Source organism: Ailuropoda melanoleuca, chromosome 11, assembly GCF_002007445.2.
Source record: "Ailuropoda melanoleuca isolate Jingjing chromosome 11, ASM200744v2, whole genome shotgun sequence".
In the NCBI taxonomy this organism is placed as follows: Eukaryota; Metazoa; Chordata; class Mammalia; order Carnivora; family Ursidae; genus Ailuropoda; species Ailuropoda melanoleuca.
Window position 1 is genome coordinate 70794439 of NC_048228.1, and position 13131 is coordinate 70807569.

The 13131-nt window shown below is 41.6% G+C and overlaps 1 protein-coding gene across 8 annotated transcripts in view; it reads right to left on the reverse strand.

Annotated features, from left to right (window-relative positions):
• The window catches only part of CWH43 (cell wall biogenesis 43 C-terminal homolog), a 58489-nt gene that overhangs the window by 6646 nt on the left and 38712 nt on the right, over positions 1–13131 (reverse strand). For 3 of the 8 annotated variants that reach the window (XM_019799839.2, XM_002919409.4, XM_034671830.1), the window contains exons 13-14: positions 10717–10861; positions 6810–6871 (exon numbers count right to left, since the gene is read on the reverse strand). In XM_019799839.2, the coding sequence (XP_019655398.1) occupies positions 6810–6871; positions 10717–10861 (207 nt within the window). Of the gene's footprint in view, positions 1–5383; positions 5454–6809; positions 6872–10395; positions 10600–10716; positions 10862–13131 lie in introns of all 8 variants that reach the window. The other 5 variants (XM_019799837.2, XM_019799836.2, XR_004628873.1 and 2 more) reach the window with 4 other exon arrangements.

A 13131-nucleotide genomic window follows, 5' to 3' on the forward strand; every position in this document is an offset into this window, starting at 1 on the left:
GACAGGGTGAGCTATATGTCTGAGCTCAGGTCCCAAATCTGTGCAGTTCCCTATAATTCTAGGTCACTGTCTCTAGTAAATCAGCTTCTGTTACTTATCAAATCTCTAAGATCAAAGTTCTAACTCATTTCATAGACACTGCCTTCAAGGTCCTTCTAAAAGTCCTTGAAGATAAGGAACCAGACAATCCAAACTGTCTACTAAAACAAGGAATCTCTTGTTGTCCAGTAGGTTTTACTAAGTGCTTATGAAGTGCATGGCATCAAATTAGATGGTAGAGATAAAGTTTATAGAATTGGTTTTATGGACAGAAACTGAAAAATAATAATCCTTAACTCCATTAATTTGGGTTTTTTTATTTTAAATTCAGTTAGTTAACATGCAGTATAATATTAGTTTCTGGGGCGCCTGGGTGGCACAGCAGTTAAGCGTCTGCCTTTGGCTCAGGGCGTGATCCCGGCGTTATGGGATCGAGCCCCACATCAGGCTCTTCCGCTATGAGCCTGCTTCTTCCTCTCCCACTCCCCCTGTTTGTGTTCTCTCTCTCACTGGCTGTCTCTATCTCTGTTGAATGAATAAATAAATAAAATCTTTAAAAAAAATATTAGTTTCAGGTGTACAATGTAGTGATTCAGCACTTCCGCGTATCACCAGTACTCATCACAAGTGCGCTCCTTAATCCCCATCACCTATTTCACCCCTCCCCCCACCCATCTCCCCTCTGGTGACCGTCAACTTGTTCTCTATAGCTAAGAGTCTGTTTCTTGGTTTGCCTCCCTCTCTCTTGTTTTCCCCTTTGCTCATTTGTTTTATTTCTTAAATTCCACACATGAGTGAAATCATACAGTATTTGTCTTTCTCTGACTGACTTATTTTGCTTAGCATTATAATCTCTAGCTCCATCTGCGGCATTGGAAACGGCAAGATTTCATTCCTTTTATGGCCAAATAATATTCCAGTGTGTATACATACCACTTCTTCTTTATCCATTCATCTATTGATGGACACTTGGGCTGATTCCATAATTTGGCTATTGTAAATAATGCTGCTATTAGCAATGTCCACAACAGCCAAAATGGAGAAGGAGCCAAGATGCCCTTCAATAGATGAATGGATAAAGAAGATGTGGTCCATACATACAATAGAATATTACTCAGCCATCAGAAAGGATGAATACCCAACATCTGCATCAACATGGATGGAACTGGAGGGGATTATGCTAGGTGAACTAAGTCAAGCAGAGAAAGACAATTATCATATGGTTTCACTTGTGAAACATAAGGAATAGCAGGGAGGACATTAGGAGAAGGAAGGGAAAAATGAAGGCGGGGGAAGCGGAGGGGGGAGATGAACCATGAGAGACTACGGACTCTGAGAAGCAAACTGAGGGTTTTAGGGGGTGGGGGATGGGCTAGCCCGGTGATGGGTAGTAAGGAGGGCATGTATTGCATGGTGCACTGGGTGTTATACGCAAACAATGAATCATGGAACACATCAAAAACTAATGTTGTACTGTATGGTGCCTAACATATCATAATAAAAAAATACTGCTGCTATAAACATAGGGGTGCATGTATCCCTCTGAATTAGTGTTTTTGTATTTTTGGGATAGATACCCAGTAGTATGATTCCTAGATCATATGGTGATTCTATTTTTAATTTTTGAGGAACCTCTACACTGTTTTCCACAGCGGCTGCACCAGTTTGCATTCACACCAAGGATGCAAGAGGGCTCCTTTTCATCTGTATCCTTACCAACACTTGTTATTCTTGTGTTTTTGATTTTAGCCCTTGTGCAGGTGTGAGATGATCTCATTGCAGTTTTGACTTGTTTCTCCCTGTCGGTGACTGATACTGAGCATATTTTTGTGTGTCTGTTGGGCCATCTGGATGTCTTCTTTGGAGAAATGTCTGTTCGTTTCTTCTGCCCATTTTTAATTGGATTATTCATTTTGGGGGTGTTGAGTTTTATAAATTTTGGATACTAACTCCATCACGTATGTCATTTGCAAGTATCTTCTATATCTTCGCCATTCTGTAGGTTGCCTTTTGGTTTTGCTGATTGCTTCCTTTGCTGTGCAGGAGCTTTTTATTGTGATGTAGTCCCAATAGTGTATTTTTGTTTTTATTTCCCTTGCCTCGGGATACGTATCTAGAAAGAAGTTGCTATGGCCAATCTCAAAGCAGTTATTGCCTATGTTCTCCTCTGATTTCATGGTTTCGTGTCTCACATTTAGATATTTCATCCATTTTGAATTTATTTTTGTGTTTCGTGAAAGAAAGTGGTCTAATTTCATTTCTGTTGCATGTTGCTGTCCAGTTTTCCCAACACTATTTGGTGAAGAGACTGTCTTTTTCCCATGGGATATTCTTTCCTGCTTTGTTGAAGATTAATTGACCATATAGTTGTGGGTTCATTTCTGAGTTTTCTATTCTGTCCCACTGATCTATGTGCCTGTCTTTGTGCCAGTACCATACTGTTTTGATTACCATAGTTTTGTGATATAGCTGGAAGTCTGGAAATATGATGCCCCCACCTTTGCTTTTCTTTTTCAAGATTGCTTTAACTATTTGGGGTGTTTTGTGGTTCCATATAAATTTTAGGATTTTTTTTTTGTTCTAGTTCTGCTAACTTTCCATAAACTAAATGTTTGTATCATCCCCCAAATTCATATGTCAAGCTATAACCCCCAGGGTAGCCATATTTGGAGATGGGGCCTCTAAGGAAGTAATTAAGTTAAATGAGGTCATAGGGGTGGGACCCTGATTCAGTAAGATTAGTGTCCTTATAAGAAGAGACACCAGAGGCGCCTGGGTGGCTCAGTCGTTAAGCGTCTGCCTTCGGCTCAGGGCGTGATCCTGGCGTTCTGGGATCGAGCCCCATGTCGGGCTCCTCCACTGGAAGCCTGCTTCTTCCTCTCCCACTCCCCCTGCTTGTGTTCCATCTCTCACTGGCTGTCTCTATCTCTNAAAAAAAAAAAAAAAAATTTTAAAAAAAAAAAAAAAAAAAAAAAGAAGAGGAGACACCATACTGTAGCCACTCCGGAAAACAGTATGGAGGTTCCTCAAAAAGTTGAAAATAGAGCTACCCTACAACCCAGCAACTGTGCTACTGGGTATGTACCCCAAAGATTCAAATGTAGTGATCCAAAGGGGCACCTGCATCCCAATGTTTATAGCAGCAATGTCCACAATAGCCAAACTATGAAAACAGCCCAGATGTCCATCAACAGATAAATGGATAAAGAAGATGTGGTATATATATACCATGGAATACTACTCAGCCATCAAAAAAATGAAATCTTGGAGGTGTCTGGGTGGCTCGGCCAGTTAAGTAACTGCCTTCAGCTCAGGTCACGATCCCAGGGTCTTGGGAGCGAGCCCCATGTGCAGCTCCCTGCTCTGAGGAGAGGCTGCTTCTGCCTCTCCCCCTGCTTGTGCTCTCTCCTTCTGTCTTAAATAAATAAAATCTTTTTAAAAAATGAAATATTGCCATTTGCAATGATGTGGATGGAACTAGAGGGTATTATGCTAAGCAAAATAAGTCAGCCAGAGAAAGACAATAATCATATAATCTCACTGATAGGTGGAATTTAAGAAACAAAACAGAGGATCATAGGGGAAGAAAGGAAAAAATAAAACAAGAAATCAGAGAGGGACATAAACCATAAGAGACTGAGGGTTTCATAGGAAACAAACTGAGGGTTGCTGAAGGGAAGGAGGTGGGGGGATGGGGTAACTGGGTGACTGGTGTTAAGGAGGCATGTGAGGTAATGAGCACCGGGTATTATGTAAGACTGATGAATCACTGACTGCTTCCTCTGAAACTAATAATACGTTATACGTTAACTAATTGAATTTAAATAAAAAATTTTAAAAAAAGAAGAGACACCAAACAGCATATGTGCTTGCATACACTCTCTGTCTCTGTCTCCAGAACACTGAGAAAATAAATTTCTGTTGTTTAAGCCCCCCAGCCATATTTAGCATATATATATGTAAATATTTATATATTAAAAATCTGCCACCCCACTCTTCCAAGGAAAGGTGACAGAGGTCTTGGGCCACAAGTATACAGAGCCAAATGATTAGCTATTATGGGCACTGGTACTATAAATATCACTGTCCCTTGGCATCTAACAATATTTACAACTTCATCTGATACCTACTTCAGTATATATCATAAACTGTTTTCTAGAAATTCTAACGTCCACATTAAAACAACCACTTCAATATGAATGTAAACAAAAACAGTGTTTTCAATCTGATATCATGTATTTTACAAAACTGACACTTGAGCATCTCCCTCCCACCTTAACCCTTTGGAAACACGAAAATAATAGTCAAGCTATCTGTCCTGCAGCCACGTGGGCATGTTCTGGGCCTTTTGGAGTTTCTGAATTATTAGTGTAACCAGAACTATCTTGGCATCTCAAGGATCTCCTTGTCTCATCCCAGTAAGCATATGAACCCATGAACCCATGGAACTGTTCAGGAACCAATAAGGGTCACCATTTATTAAGTCATATCCAAAGCTCTTAATAAGAGTCTACAGAACCTTATGCGATCTGCTGCCTTCCCTCCCTGCCCATATACTCCCCCTTACCTCTTCTACCACCCCCACCCCCCGACACACACTCCAGCCCCACCAGCCTCACTTTTCCTCAGACATGTCTGCACTCCTGCCTTCGGGCTTTTGCACTGGCTAGTCCCTGGAAGCGTTTTCTCCCAGCCACATGGCCCACTCCTTCAAATCTTAGCTCCAATGTCACCTTCTCGGTAAGACCTACCTAACCCCCTATTTACAATGGCACCTCACCTCCATATTCCGGATGCTCTTTACCTTGCTCCGTTGTTTCCCACCATACTCATCGCCGCCTAAACTACACCACCATGGAATTATGGTCTGTCTGTCTTCCGCCGTGGTAAGGATCCATCTCTGTTTTTTTTTTTTTACTGTTTATACCCCTGGTGCCTGGCATGCATTATGCTCCACCAATACTTGTTGAATGACAAATAAGGTAAAGAAGAGTTGAAACATAACAGTTGGCTTTCACTAGACTATGACTCATAACTGAACAAGCCATATCTCCAATGGGAGAGAAGTTGATCCTGTGATTCTGTATCATCTCTAGAAGCCAACCGTTTTCTTGCATAAATGTAGACCACAGATCTTAGAACATAAGGCTACTCAGGGGTGATCAGTTCAACATCAACCCCTAACTTCAGGTAGCCAATGCCAAGACACCTCTGGGTGATGACCTAGTCTGTGTGGAGAAGGGTAAGGCCAGAGACGGCCATTCATAGAAGCCCACACCAGAGTTCTCAGCACTGTCCCAAGGAGGGTAGTTAGAGGCCCCAGGTCAAATATCCCCCAACAGACCGTGTACTTGCAGGAGGAGAGCTGTGAGTTTCAGGGACTATCTTCATCACGTTCCCTCCACTGAAGAACCCTATAAGTAGAGGGACCTGTGACTCAATCCACTGTGCCCATGTACCTCTCTCATGTCACCTCGCTCCCATCTCACTCTACTCCAGCCACACTGGCCTCCTCGCTGTTACCAACAAATACCAAGCATGCGCCACTCAAACTTTTGTACTTGATCTTCCCCTTGCAGGCAGTGCTCTAACCTCCCTCATTTCTTTCAGGCTGCTGCCCATCCTCCGATCGTAACACAACCACCCCCCACCCCCCACCCCACACTCCCCATCCCCATCCTTCCGACCTGGCCTCATCCATCTTTTCATCATATCTATCACCACCTGTCATCCTCTGTCTTATGTGCTTATTTTCTATCTTCTTCCACTGGAATACATGATAGTCAAGGATTTCGTTTTGTTCCTGTTAGATCCCCACTGCTTAGAACAATGCCTGGCACATAATAGTTATTTAATAAATACTTGTTGAATGAATGAATCAAAAAATAAATGACTGATCCTTTTTTTTGGTATTAAACTACTTTAGCTTTGGGACACCTGAGTGGCTCAGTGGGTTAAGCATCTGCCTTGGGCTCAGGTCGTGATCCCAGGGTCCTGGGATCGAGTCCCGCATCGGGCTCCTCGCTCAGCAGGAAGCCTGCATCTCCCTCTGCCTGCCACTCCCCCTGCTTGTGCATTCTCTCTCTCTCTTTCTCCCTCTCTCTGACAAATGAATAAAATCTTTTAAAAAATGAAATAAAAATAAAAACAAACTAGTTTAGCTTTACTTAAGGAAATAGGGCCTCAAAACAGATTTACACACTTATTTGAATTTTAAGATCCTATAGGTATATTATTTCGGAATGAAATACACACACACACACACACACAAATAAATGCATATATGGATGATATTCACTTTTTTATATAGGAGATTTTTAAAAATATAATTTACCTAGAGATCTCACCACAATATAGTAGTAATTCCAACAAGTGAGTTAACCTACCCAAAATTACGTGATTAGAACTTGGCAAAGCTGGAATTCAGCCCAGGGCTTTCATACTCCGTGATCTGTGTTTCCACCCTGCCCTACAGTCCAAACTGGTGCCATTCCTAACATGTGTTGACACTTTTGTGCTTATCATCCTTAATAACTTACACAGTATCCTTTTTATATAATTAAGCTTAATTTACTCCACCATTTATTCTGTCTTAAATCATTAGGCCATGCCTTGAAAAAAAAATGTTCAACTGTGTAATTAGCTGAATCAATGTTTATAAAAAGTAACAAAATTAATTGCTTCCATAAAGTTCTTCCTTCCAGGATAGACCCAAAAGATCACAGTAATAGTAGATAATAAAACAGCAACAACCAAAAACCTCTGCTCACCTGATCAGCCCTCGGTACATAATATATTCACACCATCTGTCTTGATCTGTGCTGTCAATATCCTAAATAAAGAAAAGAGGAGAGAACGTTTAAAGCATAAAAAACAATGCTGTATCCTGAATTGCCAAGAAAATGTGTGAACGACAGTAATAAATATGCATTTTGTGCACGCTGTTTTCTCTGCCTCACTCCTAATGATCCGTTAAGGTCCAGATTATTTATTCATTCTACAGATACTTCTGGAGCCCTCCTAGGTGCCCATCTAGGCCCTGTGCTGGATGCAGGGGTACAAAGCTGAAGGCGGGCTGCAGGGAGGGGAGGGCAGGCCAATCAGCAGCACAGTGGCTAGCTCCCTACGGCTCTCCAGGTCTTTTGCTCCAAGCAGAAGTGACCACATCCTCATCGGGCATGCTCTGCAGTACTCTGCACACACCAGCTACGCCCTTCAGTACAGTTGTTTCTAGGTTTCCACCCTCCCCTTCCCGAGCAGAGGCACTCTTAATCACGTTGGCTCCCTGGTACTTAGCATGAAGCCTGGCATTCGGCAGGAGCTCAATCTTAGTTTGTTAAATTGAATCATTGGGAATAAACACATTTGGGGAGTAATCATGAGTCTTTTTGATGTTGAAAGCTTAAGACCAGTGTTATTTTTCACCAGAGAAGCAGAACATAAACATATTCTTTTTCTGTAATGTGCTGGGAAAACTCTAAATATGGAGCTTTTATACTGAAGAAATTTCCATCTTCTTTTTAAAGAATCCTATAAATAAAAAATACACTGACTCTTGATCATTTCTTAATTTTACTATTAAAATTTAACTTAAAACAGGTTTTTAAATCATTAAAAGAAAACACTATTATCTGTTTCTTAATTTTTTTCACAAGCTTAGTGGTGAACACATGGATGCCTGTTATCTTTACTATGACCTCTATGTCACACTCACATACACACATGTGCATGCCTTGGCACACACGGAAAAATGATAACACATTTTTAAAACTAAATTTTAAAACATTAATCATGAAAAAAGCAAATAAACTGAAAGAGTACTGTCTGGTTTTCCTTGGAAAGAAATAAAAATTTAGTCATTCAGCTGTATATACAGGGAATAATAAACTAGGAATATGTTTAACTGTCACGTTTTTATTAGATTTTTTAAAAGACGCTGTCAAATTTTAAGGCTGCAGAATTCAGATACTTATTTCTTAAAGAGAAAAATCTGTTCATCCAACCATTTATGATTAAAACTCCTCTCTGCATTAATAAACTTTCTAATAGAAAAAGCTATATAGGAATCCACTGTCTTGACACAGCTTCTGACCATGATGGTGGTAACCAACAGAGGATTAAGTAAAAATCAAATAAAATTCCTCTTCCTTAACACCATCCACATCCCCCACACACACAGTGTAAGAATTCCTTCTCTTATTACGACGCATTTTTCCTTAGACTTGCCAAACACTGTCTTGTCTGTTCTTCTGTACTTTATAGACCATGTACTTACACACTCATCTTACTAGATTTTATGCATACAGCCAGCCGCACATCATACATATACACATAGCTACCACTTACCGAGGGCCTGGTGCATACAAGATTGAGGCTCTGCAGACATTGTCTTATATTTCATCCTCACAACCAGCCTGTGATACAACAGGTATGACAATCACCACTTCACAGATGCGGCTGTCGAGGCCTGGAAAGCTTAAATAACTTGCCCCCAGGTCACATGGCTGGTGAATGAGGCACCGGCTGGGCTAGTGAGACCATGTGAAGAGAGAGGCCCTGCCGACAACCAGCCCCAAAGCCCCAGACATGGGAATGGGGCCGTCTTAGACCCCCACCAGCCACAGCCACCAGCTGACTGCACGACTGAACCCAGGCAAGAAGGGAAAACCACCATGCAGCCCACGGAATCAAAGGAATCTTAAACCGTTGCTCTAAACCGCTAAGGTTTGAGGTGGTTTGTTACACGGCACTTCATAACTGATACAGCCTCTGTGACTCCACACTGGCCAGGATTTCCTTCTACTCTTCTGACCGCTCCTTAATCTCTCTTCTGAGATAATTCCCCTTGTCTTCCCTCACCATCACCCCCACGACAGCCACATTAAATGCAGCTCTATCAGGGGTTTTCTCTGACCTTCTTTTTGCACTTCTCTAATTAGTAGCCATGTCATCCACTCCCATGGTCCCCAAGAACACTTAGATGGTGGCATCAATTTAATCTCTATTTCTAGTCCTGATTGCCCTCCTCAATTCCAGATCTGTATATCCAGCCACCTGTTGGACATCTCCATCAATAGCCCACAGAGGCCTCAACTCAGCCTAGAGCTAAACTCATTGTCATCTTCACAAAACTCTTCTTCCTTCAGTGTTCTTATAATAACATCACCATCACACACCCTGACCGAAGCCGAAATCAGGAGTCCATCTTGACTTCACTTCCTGCCTTATTCCACTGTCGCCAAGATTCACTCAACTCCCCAATATCTGATCGCCTTCCTCCCCAAGTTGTAGTGTCTTTAGCTGTGTGTATATCGAGATTTCATAGTGACCTCCCAACCGTCTATACATCCAGGTGTGGCCATGTGACTAAATTCCAGTCAATGAAATGTGAATACACATGTTGGAGGTCAGTTTCCTGGCATTTGCCTTTAGAGATAACCTGCATATGCTCTTGGCCCCTTCTTTATCCCCTCCTCTGTCTTGCTAGCTACAACACAGACACTGTCATTGTGGACCACAAGGCAAACTTGGGAATGCAGGCTGCGTAAACTGAAGCCACAGGACAGAAAGAGCACATGCCTGACACCATGGAGGACACCGGTACTGGAGCACCTGCCCAGACTTTTACATAAAGAAATATATTTCTCTCCTATTTAAGCCATAGTAGAAACCCTCATCGCACCATGCTCTTTCTCATCTGTCTTTCCAAGCACTTGGTAAAACGGGTAAGCCTTTTCTCCATGAATATCTCAAGGCATGAAGTTGAAAACAAAAGGTAAAGGACCAAGAAATCTACATAGGGCTTAATGAAATATTACAATATTACAATATTTCTCATTATCAGTTAATGCAGTCAACATTCCAGTGCACATATGTCTCAAGGATTTGATTTGTGTGTCAGTTCCCCAGAGCATGATCGTATCTGGGTACACTGACAAACTGAGGTTTTGAACCAAAGAGGTAAGGAGTAATTCCGTTAGTGAGGCCGTATATGGCTGGTCAGCCAGCCTCTCTGTATATTTCATTCTATCTTTTACTCTCAACATAATAATTAAGTTGCATAAGATAGCAGATTATATTTCCTAAACATGGCTACAATAACCCACTTTCCATATAGTATTCTTATAATGTGACTTTAATACTCCTCCCATGGAGAGATGGGATTTCTGCTTCTCCCACTTGCATATGAGCAGACTTCACACAACAGCAGAGGTCACACTATGTAACTCTCAAGGGTAGGTCATACAAGGCAATACAACTTTTTCCTGGTTCTCTTTGGGACACACTCTTGAGAACCAAGCCATCGGCAGGAAGGAAGCCCACGTTAGCCCATGGAGAAAAAGCAGGACCCCGCACCCAAAGCTCCAACTGAGCTCCTGGTCAACAGGCAGGACCAACTTGCCAGCTGTGAAGCATCTGCAAAGTGGACCCTCCAGTCCCCGGTTGAGCCATGCAGCTGTGTGAAGCAGAGACGAGCTGTCCCCTCCCGCCTGTCCAAACTGCAGATCCAGAAGCAACTGACGATTGCTGTGGTTTAAAGCCAGTATGTCTCTTGGTTTTCTAAACAGCAGCATATAATCAAAATACATATTAAATTGTTGCACTGTTGTTTTTTTTTTAACATGAAGAAAAAACGTTTTACTTAAGAAATCAGAAATCCTATTAAGATTCTGTTACCTTCACGCTGCCATGTTCGATGAGCTGTACATAATCTCTGGAGCCAGGTGCCGAAGTGATGTAGCCCAGGAATATCACTTGATCGGAGCTCCTTTTCAGTAGTTTTGAAACAGCAATTGCCTGAAGTTTCCTGTCAAGGTCATCTCTGAAATGCAAAAATGTACTTCTTTATTGTATTTGCAAGACAATTCATAAAAAGTACCAGGTATGTAAGTTCCCAAGGAATATCTCATACAGTCCACAAATCCCGAGTAATTCCTGCTCGGATAAATGACTTAATGTGATGCAAATGAACAGGACGGAGACATGGTGCTTCGGCTGGGCATGCTGACAGACTCTGGACTAAGAACATGACCTTTCCCCACGAGTCAGTTGAAGTCAAGTTGCTTTAAGTATCTATTCAAAAACAGCGTTTGCTCAATTTTTGTCAGAAGAAATTGCATCAGTAATCTAACCGATCACCAGTATTACAGCTAAAGACTAGTTGGCAAAAAATAATAATAATAAAATAAAAATAAATAAATAAATAAATAATAATAAAATAAATAAAATAAAATTTAAAAGAGTACTAGTAAGAGGGAAAACCCTAACGTTCACAGAGCACACCAGGTTTATGTAACCTACTCAGTTCCATCAACTGAACACTTTCTAAACGCCTCCCTGGCTGTCCTGGTCAAATGCTGGCTAAACATGATGGTTTTATTAGACTAAGCACCATAGATGTGTAACTGAGGTAATTAAGTAGGTACATCATGCCTTTGAGGGGATTACAGTCAATCTGTTTGGGGAAAAATAGGGACATCATATGTGACATGATGCAGGCAGGAAAACTGAAAACGTTCTAGGTGTTTCAAACAGGCTGAATTTATTATAGGAAATTGGTTACCTAGGTGATGGGAAGCAAAACAGGAATCAGTGAGGCAACCAGAGTTTAGCAACAATGAGAAACCAGTACCACTTGTTGGACTCGAGGGACAAGAGGAGATGATGTGCTGAGAGTCTGCAAGCCAGCCCTAACTGGTGGGAGATGGAGCTGGGAGGAGCTGCCCAGAAGTCACTGGGGCCACCTAACGAGGAGTCAGAGCCACAGGAGAGACTCGGCTGTTGCCAGAGACAGCAGAGAAAGAAGCAAGAGAAAAAAAAAGAGAGAGAATGAGAAACACTTTGTCTTCTCTCCTCCTCCTGTCCTCCAGCCCTGCACTAATGCCTTCCATGGGCTGAACCTATCCAGGAGCCAGGAAGCAACAGACTCTGAGAAATGTGGTTCCCTGTAATGTTTAGCCAAAAGGGAGACAAGCCAGGAATGGATCCAAGAGCAAATAGGCAATAGAACCCACACAGGTATTTATAGAGACAGGTAGCTAATAATGACTTAAGCNTTAAAAAAAAAAAAAAAAAAACAAAAAACAAAAAACCCAAAACAAAAAATAAACAATGACAAAGGCAGATAGAGATGACCAAGAACTGAGAAGATAGGAGAAACTCCTGAGGTAGGATCTGAAGACAGAATTAAACCTAGATAAGAATGTCTAGACAGCTGAGTACTATTAAAAGATAACGTAAGAAATAGAAGTGTGAAAAGAATGACCATTTGTCTAACATCTTTGATATTGAATATTCACAATAACTGAGACGCAGACATTAGCTCTATTTTTAAACGAGGCTGAGGACCGTGCCTACGTTTGTTTTCTGACTTCCCTGTCCAGATCGGTTCGCAGCCCTTCTCTGTGCCCTGAGAGGCTTCCTCTTGCAGATCTCATCTCCTGGGCTCCCTTTTCTTTCTTTCTTTTTAATTATTTAACATATAATGTATTATTTGTTTCAGGGGTACAGGTCTGTGATTCATCAGTCTACGCAATACACAGCGCTCTTTTCTGCTGATATCCAGTTAGGTCTGGCCAATTGGAGGCACCAGCAGGAGATACAAAGGTGGGAGGAGAGAGAACTTGGGGTATTTCTTCCCCAGTAGCTGCATTCTTTATGCTTCGTGGCCCCTCTTCCCAACTAGTATAGGATCTCTTATCTGTGCTTGTGACACTTTTGACATCTTGGTGAGTAGTTCCTTAACTAGTCTGCGGTGAATTCCGTTCCTTCAGATACACACAACTGGGATTCAGATCTGGTCAAGAGAATTCCAAAGTCACTGTACCACAGATAGTGTTCCCATGCAAATATTTCTAGCAATATATTATCGGGAAAAAATCTATGAATGTGGTTTCACATTTTCTCAGGAGATAAATTTCATCCAGTGATAATAATAAAAATAAATAGTATAGTGGGGCACCTGGCTGGCCCAGTTGGACGAGCATGTGACTCCTGGTCTCGGGGTCGGGAGTTTGAGCCCCACGTTGGGTATAGAGATTCGTTAAGTAGGTATTTTTTAAAGTGAAAAAAAAATAGTGTATGTATGAGTAT